This window comes from Megalobrama amblycephala, linkage group LG19 (assembly GCF_018812025.1).
Source record: "Megalobrama amblycephala isolate DHTTF-2021 linkage group LG19, ASM1881202v1, whole genome shotgun sequence".
Classification (NCBI taxonomy): Eukaryota; Metazoa; Chordata; class Actinopteri; order Cypriniformes; family Xenocyprididae; genus Megalobrama; species Megalobrama amblycephala.
Window position 1 is genome coordinate 15,627,605 of NC_063062.1, and position 13,665 is coordinate 15,641,269.

The following is a 13,665-nucleotide window of genomic DNA, read 5'->3' on the forward strand; positions in this document are numbered from 1 at the left end:
TTATTTTTTTATTATTGCTTGGCCCTAATCATCTTCCATAGTACACACACAAACATACACAATGTTTTTAAAATAGGCTATATAAAATAAGAAAATAGTTCCAGCAGATTTTGCTGTGGTACCGAAATTGGTACCGAGAACCGAAAAATTTTCATGGTATCGGTACCGACTACTGGAATTTTGGTACCGTGACAACACTAGTCTCTTCATTTTAAATGGACAGTACTGTATTTAATCATGTCTAGCAACCTGAAAAATGTGTTTCATTAGGGACTATAAAACCTTTGGTGCTTGGACCCCAAAATATCTGCCAGTGGCTCAGAAAAACCAACAACAAATTAATTCAAAGGAAAGTTTTCCTAACTCATTGACACATATTTGTTCTTAGATGAAGACAAAAATACTGAGGAAGATATTCATTTTTTGCAAGGCGTGCAACGTGTAATGCCATGACTTTATAAATGTAAGACTTTCTACTCTGATTTAAGACCTTCTTAAAGGAGTTCTTTCTAGACAGTAGAAAAGACTTTTTCTTTTAAATCGGTGCTACCTGACAAGAGAAAACAGAGAAAAAAAAGGCTGTTGTCTTTCCTTTTGCCAAATAAGTAGGAAAACTTTATGCAACACCCATTATGCAATTGGCATGTTGCCATCCAAGGCCACTCTCATTAGTCTGCTATGGATACGCTAACAACAGTCAAATACTGCCTTGCTTTAGTAGGAAATACTTTTTAGCAACTTTTAATCATAATGGTGTCGACTTGTATTGTTCCCGGGTGCAAGAATTCAAAGAGTACACGTTTCCACTCCAGTGAAGGATCCAGCGCATCGCTAAAAGCAGCAAAGAATACGGAGAGAATGCCACAACGGAAAATCTGAAAAACCTCCTTGTTTGTAGTCAACATTTCAAACGATGACCATAAACACTGTGTTTAGGCAAAACGGAGGGGAAAAACTGAAAGAAACTGCCATTCTGTCATTTCTGCCTGAAGCAAAACACTGTTGCGTACTGGTGACAAAAGCTGTTTTACCAATTTTATCATAATGCTGTTTAAAGAATAGACAAAATACGATACAATTTTCAGTGATATATCTACCCTTACAATAACTGGTCTATTAATAATCCTCAATCGATACCACTGTCTGTGGGCGGGGATACAAAAATGTGGAAGTATAATCTGTGGTTTTCACGAAAGCCCTTTTGCTGTCAAATAAACGTGAATTTCTTGGTCCAAGTAACACAGAGAACGAGTAAACATTGTTCATTTACATATACTACCGACATTGTAACAATACTAATCGGAAAAGTTACACTTTAAAGCAGTGGTCTCAAACTCCCGGCCCGCGGGCCATTTACGGCCCACCCACCCCCTCTACCCGGCCCGCAACTGATCTCAAAAATAAAACATAATCCGGCCCGCTAAATTATTATTATTATTATTATTATTATTATTATCTAGTTGCTACCTGTCTGATATGCAAAGAAAAAGTCGCCGTTCTCTGGGGGTATTCACATATCGCGTCACATAAGTGGCCGCGCCGCATTCTCCTTCTTTCCAAAGCGCTTTCGCTCCAGTGGCATCTGTCGTTGCTATGCAACCATGAGCCGCGCTGGCGTCGCATCTATTATGAGCACGCTTGCCTAAATGACAGTAAAAGCACTCGACTTTAAGTCACGAGCCCCGATTTAAACCACCGAAACGCGTCCGATGCAGCCATTAAACGTTACCGATGCTCAAACGGCATCTTGGACAAATGTGTCTCAGCTGTGTGAGCACAAGCGCTGCCAGGTGTCTCAAGAAACAGAAGAGTGTACAAATGTATTCAGGGATTGTATTTGTTCAGTACAGTGTTGTTCAGTGCAAGATCTTAATGTTATTTAAGCTAACATAAAGTAAGGGAAAATACTTCCACTAGATGTTAAAAACTAATAATGTATGTAACAATGAGAGATTTTTATTTTTTGGCAAAATAAAGTTGATATATAGCTCCAGTTTTTTTGTTTATTTCTGACCACTCCACGCCACATGTGTTGCTGGTTTTGTTTCTAAATTACTGATTTTTTATTCCATGCATCTTGTTGGATATGAGAAGTCGCACCAGACTATTTCAATTAGCCTAATAGTATTATATTAGTTTATTAGTAGTATTATATTAGTAATAGTATTATATAATTATATTACACTCTGTAACAATGAGAGAGACACTGCTGTTTTCATTTAGTATGGTAAATAAAATATTTATAGTATAGGTATAAAAATATTTTAGTAGGCCTCATGAAATTTGAAGTAAATGAGAAATAATGCAAAGGAAAGTAAATTTTCTGAAATGTTGCGCTTTCTTGCGCTTGAAGGTTAATATGGCCCTCCTTTGAGGTGTCAATCACAGAAACGGCCCCCCTGCCAATTTGAGTTTGAGACCCCTGCTTTAAAGCCTTAATTTGTGTAAGGGCGAAATACGACTAAAACCCGCAGATTTAATAGACTCCTGAGTACCTTAAACTGTGACAGAAGCTCGTCTGTGGCACTAGATCCCTGATCACTCTCTCTGGTTTCAGCAAGCCGCAAGATCTCATCAATATCCATTTCCTGCGGTTCTGATTCCTCTCCCTCAGGTTCCTTGAACAGATCCTCTGCTCCAAACTTCAAGATGGCTGTCAGTTCTTCTTTATTGAAGGGATTTGAACTGGAAATGGCCAACACACAGATATTAATTATGCGTTATATGTTTAGTAATTTCAATACACTTTTTGACAAGAGACATTTTGAGGTTCTCACTTTGAATTTGCAGAGTTGTTATCTAATACGGTTCGCCCGGTTGTGTCCATTCTCTGAATGACAAGATGGTCTAGAACCATCTTCTTTTTTGCTCTTTCAATAATGTCTTCCTCCACAGTGTTTTTTGTGACCAGACGATAGATATTCACCTATGCAAAGAAGCCAAAAATATTTAAATGCAATTTATATACTGCTTCTTGTGAGTCTAAGAGGTTCATCCAGCAATAAGTGCAGTTACACATTAGGTTTGAGCTCTACTTACTTGCTTTTTCTGGCCAATCCTGTGGGCTCTGGCCTGGGCTTGAAGATCATTCTGTGGATTCCAGTCCGAGTCAAAGATAACCACTGTGTCGGCAGAGGCCAGGTTAATCCCAAGACCTCCAGCTCGGGTGGACAGCAGAAAACAGAAGTCCTGAGGAAGACACAGATGGACAGTAAGAACAAGCGCCAAATGCCCATCTCTTTAGTGATTGATGCTTAAAACTATACCTCCTATTCAAGTTAAAGGGGAAATTCATCGCTGACAATATGGGCTTCTAATAAACCTTGGCTGTCTATGCAGTAGAAAGGTGATTTTTTTTTTTGCTACTAAAAAAAAAAAAAAGAAAAAAAAAAAAAGAAGAGCAGTGGTACTCCCTTTTGCCAAAAATGTGGGAAAACTTCTATATCCTACACATAATGCACTGGGCTTGATTCGACTGTCCATGAGCAGAAATACAAAAATGCAAAAGTACAATCTTTAATTTAAGTAGTTTCAAGCTGTCAAAAGTCTTTTAAACAGGATATATCTAGGTGCAGGTAACATAAAGAAAATGAACATTGTTCATTTACATATACTACTGACTAGGGATGGGCATTCGATTAAATTGTCTTAGTTGATCGTCGGGAGAATTAATGATCGACTTAATGATCGACTATCGATTAATCATTAATATTTTTAAAATAAAATTAATTATTTAACTTTTGTAATTCAAAAATGCAATGAATACAAAAATACAGCGTGTTTTTCCTCGATGAGACTTTTATTACAATATCAACTTGTGGCAGACAGTTAAACTACGTTCAGTTAGGCAAACCGAACATATATGCGCGTGCATATGCGGTGCTCTAAAGCAGCGGAACCTGCAGCTGCAAAACGGCGTTCTTAGAGTCCTCATTTGTTCCAAAATAATAATAAAAAAAAGAATCATGTTAAAACAATACCTTAAACAAAAAACATAATAATACTTACATTTTGACAAGACCTGTCAGATCTAACTCAAAACTATCCAAGCCAGAAGAAAGGGCCAGATATTAGCCTTCCTAACAATTAGGCTAACTTAAATTAGGCTACTTAAAGCCTTGTGAAAAATAACTAACTTTAGTAACTCGCATACAACTTCTGCACCAGTCTACTGATTTTTGTTGAGAAATATAAGCATGTTGACATGATCTGGGGTCAGAGACACGACCGCAACCTGGTGACCGTCAGTCCAGCCGCCGAAAACACCCGCTCTGAGGGGACTGACGTTGCCGGGATGCACAGGTACCTCCGCGCTAACTTGGCCAGCCCGGGAACCTTATTCCGTTCACTTTCCACCAGTCCAGTGCTTCCCACACATAGACTTTACCTGAGCGGGCAGCCCACGTATAATAACGGCCGCCCAAGTATATTTGGAGACACATTTTTGCTTTTATTATTTTTATCCTCTAATACTTTTATATCCGCCCAAGATAATGAAACCACCTGCGATCGAATAGCTAGTCGTTTCGTACCTGCTCGTTATGTGTGCGTCAGAACTGTTTACTCCCGCTGACATTCCTACCGGCGCTGCATTTTCCAAAGTCACAAGGCGGCGCTGTTGCGTGCTCTACAAGCTCATGCAACAGCGCTTCAGACTGCTTCAAAGTGATTCTCAATCAATGAAAAGCGCAGATTCATGCCAAGCGATTGCTAATGAACTCAAGTTGATGAATTATTACAAAGTCTACTTTATGGCCTTTATATAAAATGTTTTAGATGATTGTAAGAATCTGAAGGATCAGCCTGCAATAGTACAGACATTTCAAAGTAAGAGTCCTGGTGTATTTTGGGCTTGTTTATAATTTAAAGTCACAAGCTAAGTGTTTTCTTTTTCTTTTGGGCATTATTGGTATTTTGGTTACACAATAAATTGTATTTAATTCATAGTAAATTATTGTAGTCTCCCTCACAGGAAGAAAAGACTAAGAACATTATTTGACACATATTATTCATTTTATACATTTTACTAGTAAAATCTGTGTCCCATTCACTGAGAGAGACACTATATGACAGCAAGGAGAACATAGGAAAAGGTGAACCATTTAAATGCTGTAATTTTGCATAATTTACAATGCATAATAATGCATAATGTTAGTATGTAATTAAATGTAATATGCTATGTAATTAAAATTAATTTCAATAAATAAAAATGCTGTTAAAAATCACACATTATTTGTTTGTCACATGTAGTAGATCATTTTTGTGCCGTGGGTAATAGGAGGATTTTTTGCCCGGCTACCACCGCAAGTATATTTCAAACCTGTGGGAAGCACTGCAATCTGTAGGTGTGCAATTCAGGGATGGGGGAGTCTCCCTCAGAATCAAAACGGAAGATCACAGATAACCGAGTATGGTGTCAAATATTGCATCCTGGTGGTAAAATGTTTAATTGCTGCCACACAGTGAAATTCATTTAATTGCTTCAAGACTCACACTACGCAACGCAACCTGCATTAGATAAAAAAAAAATGCATTAGATTAATCGATAACAAATTAACGTGATCAACGATTAATCGTCGATTAATCATGCCCATCCCTACTACTGACATTGTAACAATACAAGGCTTGTTGAAAATCTGCTAATAGGCTAATTATATCTAATTATAATTATGTACATTATAAACATATTAGGTTTATTTTCTCAAAAAGCTTGTCCAATGGTGTCAATTTGTTTCACCAACCAATAGCAGACAGGCGAAGTGATCGAAGAAAACCATTACTGTTAGAAAATATTGTTCTTGCTTTATTTTTGCATTATTTTTGGTGACATTTGTGGTGCAAAAGTTACACATTTTACCTTAAATTAGTGAATACAATACAAAAAAAAAAAAAAAAAAAAACCTTACATGAAATATAAATCAGCCTAATGGAATCTCAAACAGCAATTTATTATTTATTTTATATTGAATGATTTTATTATATTTGTTATATAATTCAGTTTATTTTTAAATGATTTTTATGTTGATTTTATGGGCCATTTGGGCCTTCCTGGTCCAATCTGACAGAATCGCTTTGACCCATTATGATTACATTTTCAATCTCCTGTCATGATAAATACACAAGGCCTGTATTTCCCATGGATCAAGCATTCCCAGAACCAGCAAAGTGCTTTGTCAAGTGAGCTCTGACGCAGAGCGCCATCACAACCATAGCAAATGTCTCCAGACAGTGAAGCTCTGTCCAAACAAAACAAACACGCATGCCACACTTTAGGTTCTTACCTCAGAGCCTTCAGCATTAAAGTGGTCCAGTGCTTGTTTTCGGATCTCTCCCTTGATGGAGCCGTCCAAACGCTGAACATTAGAGAAAACACAGATAGAGTTAAGGAATGTCAAGCATGGTACTTTGACCAAACTAGGGCACCTCGGCTAGATAAGCTCCATAAAACCCTAAAACCCCCTCAGTCACCACAAAATTATGACGACACTGAAGATATTCGCCAGACCAAAACAACACTGAGATGCAAGCTGTGCTAATGCTCAATGCTGCAACGATCAAAAAATAACTAAGGGATAAAAATAGGCTCGGGGAACTTGCTGTCTGAGCAAACATACTGCAACCCTGACACATGATTCCCTAAATCATCAGAGCCATACACACACCTCTGAATGTCTCCATAGAGACTACAAAAAAAATATCTAGATTACCAACATTAGATGAAAAACTGCAAATTCTCAACTAAATAAGGACACTATGCAACACTCTGTAACCAGTGTTGGGATGGTTACTTTGGAAATGTAATAGGTTACAGATTACAAGGTACCCTATTTAAAAAGTAGTGTAACTATTTCAATTACTTTATTAATCGCAGACATATCTGATGAGCATGTGAACAACAGCCAATCAGAGGTGTCTACAAATCTGCTCAACAGCGCTCAAAGCATCACATTTTTAAAATTTCAGTACCGACTTGGTACTTTTGGCAACACTACTCTCCAAAACTGTCTGTAACATAGAAAAACAAGTACCATATTTTCCGGAAAATAAGCACCTGACTATAATTGGCACTGGGTTAAAATTGCATTGTTGAGAGAAAAAAAAAAAAAAAAAAAAAAAAAAGTCACATCTGTGTATTGTTCACAATTTATTATTACATTCAGAATTAATGTAATGTAATGTAAAATATTTATAAAAAATAAAACAATGTTTACAAACATTATAAACCCCAAAAACGTACATTTTAGTCCCTCTCACTCCAGAACAAATCCTTTAATTTGAAGATATATTTAGGACTGAACAGGAATGACAAATAAAAGTAAAAAAACAAATTATAGTGGCATTCATTATTAGAGGCAAGCCTAAATTAATTTATTTAATGTGAAACAAACTACCAGCATGTGGGAAATCCGCTATACAGATAAACTTTGGCTCACATACCCTCTCTTGTTCGGAAAATAAGGTCATCAATTTTTTTTAAAAGTAAAATGTAAAACACAATATGCATGTGAAACTTGAAACCACTAAAAATAGTTTTAGTACAAGTCAACTTCAACTTACAGTGTTTTTTTTTTTTTTTTTTGGAAAAAAATTATACATTTTAATAAATTGTATTGATAAAAAAAATATTAAAATCATGATAAATTACATCAACCCCAAGCTTACAGAGAAACTAATTTGAAAATTTGACTGAAGCCATTAGTATAATGGACTTATACAAACATGTCTTTATAAAAAAATAGTATCATTTAACATGTTCTTATTGACAAAAAACAGGGTCACAGATAAGTGACATCATGTAACGGTTCACATTTTCTTTTCACCATTAATATCCACGATTCTGGATAAATTGAGAATCACGATTTTTTTGTTTAAAACTAATTATTGTTAATGTAATTCATTTTTCAAGGAGCTCATTGCTTCTACCTTCAGTTAAACTGCTAACAGTGATTATTACTAAATTATTACATTATTTGCTAACTGCGTTCTTAAATTGTGATGTTGACATGCATTCTCTGTAAAGCTGCTTTGAAATGATATGTATCGTGAAAAGCGCTATACAAATAAATGTGAATTGAATTAAAACAGAGATCACGATTCTCCCATGATTCTAAAGACAACTAAACAAAATAAAATTAAATTTACTAGAGGTTTTGACAAAATGTTAATTGCTGCAGTCTATATAAAAATATTTAATTAATTTGAATAAAAAAAATTGGTCTATTTTTTAACTCTAAATCTCTGAATGAATGTTTCAACAGTCACTTGTTGCCACTTACTGGTGAAACAATGTAATTGATACAATCTTTATTTAAAGTGACAAGTTATTTTTAAAGGTTGATTTACCCTCTTTTGCCACAACTGGATGTGCCTGAAAGCACATGGCTTCATCTCTTGTGACCTCAAGTATTCACAGTGCCAACCAATGCATTCAGCTATCAGTGCAAAATTTAGGTGCAGGATTCCATTGGAAAATATATTTCATTGATGTTTAAACCAGGGAAAGACACACAAGGAAATTCAATTTACGAACAACTTAAATAATGTTTTTACTAGTCGCCCAGTCGATTAGACCTGTACTTGCATAGTACACATCCTTCTAATCAGGGTCCACGTCATTACTTTGAAGCTGTAACAGATAAACAATTTAAAACTTTTAACACAGATCATACCTGGAATGGATAGCGTTTCATAGACAGGTAATCAGCAAGGATGTCCAACATGCGGACCATCTGAGAGAAGATGAGCACACGGTTGCCTCTCTCCCTCAGTCGTGTGAGAAGCTTGTCCAGGAGAACCAGTTTCCCACTGCCACGCACCAAGCTCTGAAAAAACATCAAAAACAACCTGAAAATGACATTCTCCTATGAACAAACCCATTGAATTCCAATCTAACAGAGTCATACCTGTAGGTGCTCTTGTGCTTTTTCATTCTCAACCTCCTCTGGTTGTTTGATGAGGAAACCATGGTTACAACACTTCTTCAGCTCCATGACAATGTTAAGAAAGCCAGAAGAGCTGCCTCTGGTGCCTTTGGACAAGGCTTTGTAGTTTCTTGTTAGTATCCATCTGAAAAAAGTCAAACAATACATTAAGACTACAAATGAACAATGATGAGATGAGCAGATTTTCTCCAAACACTTGCATTCCAACTGCGTGCAGTCTTAGAGTCTGGAATCAAAAGTTGGCTCAATCAAAGAGTTACTCAATTTAGAGAGCTCTGTTACTGTCTCAAAGCAAACAGCCTTGGAAAGAGGCATGAAATGGGATAAAACAGCACTTACTTGTAGAACTGTTTTTGCTGGGCGGACATGTCAACTCTGAGGATTTGCTCCACTTTAGCCGGCAAGGATTTCTCCACGTCTTTCTTGACACGACGCAGTAGGAAAGGTTCCAGAACTTTATGAAGGCTCTGATAACCATTATCCCTGCCTTTACCATGCTCATCCTCAAAATCCTCCCAGGACTCAAACCTAATGGGAGAAAAAAGTGAAAACAGGGGTTTTAAAGTTTTGATCCCTAAATATTATGATCCTCTTCCTAAAATGCGAGTACCTACTTGTCAGGCATAAGAAAGTGCAGAAGGGACCACAGCTCTTTGAGTGAGTTCTGCAGTGGGGTCCCAGTAATGAGCAGCCTGTGATTGGATCGAAAGTCGATCAGAGTTTTATATAGCAGCGAGTCGTCATTCTTAAGCCGGTGAGCTTCGTCAACTCCGAGGAAAGCCCAGTTTATATTCCCCAGCACTCCCTGCGGACACAGACACACATAGCCTCGACTCAACAATGTGCAAATAATGAAGAACAACTAGTTTATATGATACAGAATCGGTATAAAAGATTAAATCAAAGATTATTATACCTTGTCCTTCAGTAGAATTTCATATGTGGTCAAAAGTGCATTGAACTTGATCCTTTTTGTCTGCTGGTGGATCCATTCATAGTCCCGGATCTGGTCAAAAACAGAGCGTTATACCTCAAAATAGCATTCTTTTTTTTATTTTTGTACAGTTGGATTGTCTCAGCATGTGTACTAGCTTACTGTCTTTCTACTTGTGACGTCTCCCAGATACACCACTACATTCATATCCGGGGCCCAAGTCTCAAACTCCCTCTGCCAGGAGGTAAGGGTTGACAGGGGCACCACCACGATGAAGGGACCATAAAGCTGGTGCTGATGGAAAAGGTAGGACAGGAAGGAGATCGTCTGAATGGTCTTTCCCAGGCCCATTTCATCAGCCAAGATAACACTGTTACACCTACAGAACGTAACAGAAACCAGGGATAATGAGAACAAAACAAAAAAATGTAGATGGACTCAACTTGTTATTCTTAACTAAAACAAACTATATAATAAAAATGGTTTTGTTAATTGAAATAAAACTGAAATCAAATAAAATAGAAATATTAGATGAAAAAGTTAAATTAGAAATGTTGCTTTGGCAACTAACGGAAAGACAAAGTACTATAATTACTAAAATTGAATTAAAAATAAATTAAAGCAAAAGGGAAGTATTTAGAAATAAAAAAACTAAAATTAAAAAAGAAATTACATATTATATATATATATATATATATATATATATATATATATATATATATATATATATATATAACTAAAAGCTATATAAAATAGAAATATTAAACAAAGCTAAATTCTATTACATATCAAATATATAAATTACTAATATAGTATAACAATACAATATAGTAGATTATATACAAATTGCACATATAAATACTAAAATAACATTGACATCATGATTATTCTCTTTTTATCAATTAAATCATTTCTTTGTTCCATTAATACAATTAAATATTAATATAAGCCAATTACATTTTAATTAAATTAAAACAATGACATAACACCTTTAAGTATTTCTACATTGTGTTAGTATTATTTAAACAGTCAGAAAAAAAAGCACTCTTCTCATCAATACTATTGTTTAATTAATAATTATTAGGATTCATGTATACCAGTGTTGCTCAACTGGTGGGTTGTGACCCAAAAGTGTCTCACAAGACCATTTTGAGTGGGTCACGGAGTGCATAGTCAAAGAAACAACAATAACAAAAAAGTAATCATAAATGTTTTTCCGATGTAGGACTTTTATTTTGAAAGACGTGCTTGAAAGCTGTTGACTCTTCTGTCAGACACAGTTTAAGTAAAGAGTTCTGATTCATGTTTTCAAGCTCCATTTCTAAAGTTATTTTCATAACAAAATAAAAAACGTCTCTCGCCATTTAACTTTACTCTCCTGTCAGCCATTATACTGTTACACTCTTTAATTGCGGAATGTTGAAAATCTAAATGTGGAAAATTCCTGATGAAAAACTCCACTTGTATGTTACATACCTGCACCAGGAGTGTGCCAGCCAGTTCACTCCATCTAACTGGTAATCTCTGAGTTCAAGGTTCTCATCTCCAATATAAGAAGGCTGCTTCTTCAAGGCCACAAATCTTGGCCTCTGTTTCAACACCTAATATTTGGACAGAAAAAGATGACAGGGTTCACATAAGATAGCGTGGCGCAATGCTTCATCACCCTTTTTCCAAAACTGATAAGAAAGAAAAAAAAGCAAAGCTCTCACACTCACCTTGCAGTCTTTGGAGGGGATTGTCTTACAGGCATTTCTGTGTTGGAAACTCTCAACGCAAGCCTGAAATTTCTTTGTGATTAATGCGCCATCCTCCCATGTGCACTCTGCATACGGCAGCCCCATCCACTTACACAGGTACTCTGGCTCAGTGGAAGCGGTTTTATGGGCTGTTGCAACATATCAGAAAATGATTTAAGTGGTAAACATCTCCTTTGGCCAAGTAAATAAGAAATGGTGCACACAAAAGCAGTGAACTTACAGGGAAAATCCGAATGTGCTTGTGATTTCCCCGTTCTTGTCGCTGATTAATGAGAGAAAAGGAAAATTAGCAACAGATCATAATAGCTGACAGCATCCACTACAGTTTGAAGGGGTTTGGTGTCAGTAAGATTGTTTTTGAAAGTAATTAATACTTTTATTTAGCAAAGATGCATTAAATTGATCAAATGTGACAGTAGATACAAATGTTACAGAGATTGTTTTTGCTGCTCTTTTGAACTTTCTATTCAAAGAATCCTAGAAAAAGTATCATGGTTTCCACAAAAAAATTATTCAGAATCAGAGACTTCTTTCAAAAACTTTAAAAATGTTACTGACCCCAAACTTTTGAACAGTAGTGTAAGATTGTCTCAAAGTCAGCATTGGTGGAAGTTGCGATAGTTTTTCTTTCCCTATTGTGACACATATCTGAGTGAAACAGATTCTCAAAGAAAAAAAAAATGTAAGGCGGGGTTTGATTTTGTTTTGTTAATTGGGAATTGATTGGATGGTTGTGGTTTGCTATTGCTTTGTGATCTCATGTGAGTGACAGATTGCCCCGCCCTTAAACACGTCATCAGAGAAGAGATGTTGTTGCAAGAGGGAGGGGAAGTTATTTTGATTAAAGATTACGAGGGCACGTGAATTTAAAAATAATGATGTGCATGGATCAATCATTAATAATAAACACTGCAATATTCCATAGAATTGTCAATATTGATTTCATGGTGACTAATTCAGCACTTACCGATCACTCTCTCTACTATCTGGAATTGCTTGCTCAGGTCATTGGTTAGTTCTTGCTGGCAATTGTAATATTCTAAATCTTCAGGTGACGCTTTCCTCAACCTAAAAAAAACGCAATTGTAATTTACACGTTTGCTGTCAGATTCAGGTCTGTAAAAATGGCATTCATGTTTTAAAAAGCCAGTTTCTTCTAGAGAACATATGAAAATGGAAATATGGCATCTTTGTGAGCACTAACCAAGCGTTAAGCTCATCGTTTTTCTTCTTGAAGTTTTCTATCTTCTTTATCCCTTTGACTTTCTGCTGAGTGAGGGAATCGATACTCTCCCAGGTGTTGTGGATGTAGGACCAGCCTTTCCACTTGATGAAGAACTGAGTTTCCCCTTCCTCTTTCTCAGGATCAAAGTCTGCTCCAGGGTCCCCATTTTCCTCAATAGCATAGAGGGTTGTGGAAGCTCCAGTAGCTGTTAACAAGGATGAGAAAATAATGAAGGGCTTTAATAAATAAGCAAAATTGCTTTGTGTTTCACTGAACATTAAAGGATTAGTTCACTTTCAAATTAAAATTTCCGGATAATTTACTCACCCCCATATCATCCAAGATGTTCATGTCTTTCTTTCTTCAATCGAAAAGAAATTAAGGTTTTTGATGAAAACATTCCAGAATTTTTCTCCATATTGTGGACTTCAATGGAGCCCAAACGGCTGAATTTTGAAGGTCAAAATTACAGTTTACAGCGATCCCAGACAAGGAATAAGGGTCTTATCTAGAGAACCATCGCTCATTTTCTGAAAAAAAATTAAAAATTATGTACATTTTAACCATAGACGATCATCTTGAACTAGCTCTCTTCTTCTCTATTTGAATTCCAGCAGTGTAGACACTGCTAAGTGTATTAGTATTACTGCCCTCTACAGGTCAACGTTTTAACTAAAATGTCATATACAATATGCTAGTGCAAGTATATAACAATTAGTTCAAACTTTGACCTGTGGAGGGCAGTAATACACTTAGCAGTGTCTACACTGCCGGAATTCAAATAGAGAAGAAGAAGAGAGCTAG

General features: G+C 36.2%; 1 protein-coding gene across 4 annotated transcripts in view; it reads right to left on the reverse strand.

Annotated features, from left to right (window-relative positions):
• Nucleotides 1-13,665, reverse strand: part of chd2 (chromodomain helicase DNA binding protein 2) — a 45,641-nt gene that overhangs the window by 12,892 nt on the left and 19,084 nt on the right. For all 4 annotated transcript variants that reach the window (XM_048168237.1, XM_048168239.1, XM_048168235.1 and 1 more), the window contains 15 exons: nt 12,841-13,066; nt 12,604-12,704; nt 11,857-11,898; nt 11,595-11,764; nt 11,353-11,477; nt 10,039-10,255; nt 9,859-9,948; nt 9,557-9,747; nt 9,282-9,470; nt 8,904-9,066; nt 8,670-8,822; nt 6,282-6,353; nt 3,040-3,189; nt 2,778-2,926; nt 2,496-2,685 (listed from right to left, as the gene is read on the reverse strand). In XM_048168237.1, coding sequence (XP_048024194.1) covers nt 2,496-2,685; nt 2,778-2,926; nt 3,040-3,189; nt 6,282-6,353; nt 8,670-8,822; nt 8,904-9,066; nt 9,282-9,470; nt 9,557-9,747; nt 9,859-9,948; nt 10,039-10,255; nt 11,353-11,477; nt 11,595-11,764; nt 11,857-11,898; nt 12,604-12,704; nt 12,841-13,066 — 2,228 coding nt within the window. The remainder of the gene's footprint in view (nt 1-2,495; nt 2,686-2,777; nt 2,927-3,039; nt 3,190-6,281; nt 6,354-8,669; nt 8,823-8,903; nt 9,067-9,281; nt 9,471-9,556; nt 9,748-9,858; nt 9,949-10,038; nt 10,256-11,352; nt 11,478-11,594; nt 11,765-11,856; nt 11,899-12,603; nt 12,705-12,840; nt 13,067-13,665) is intronic.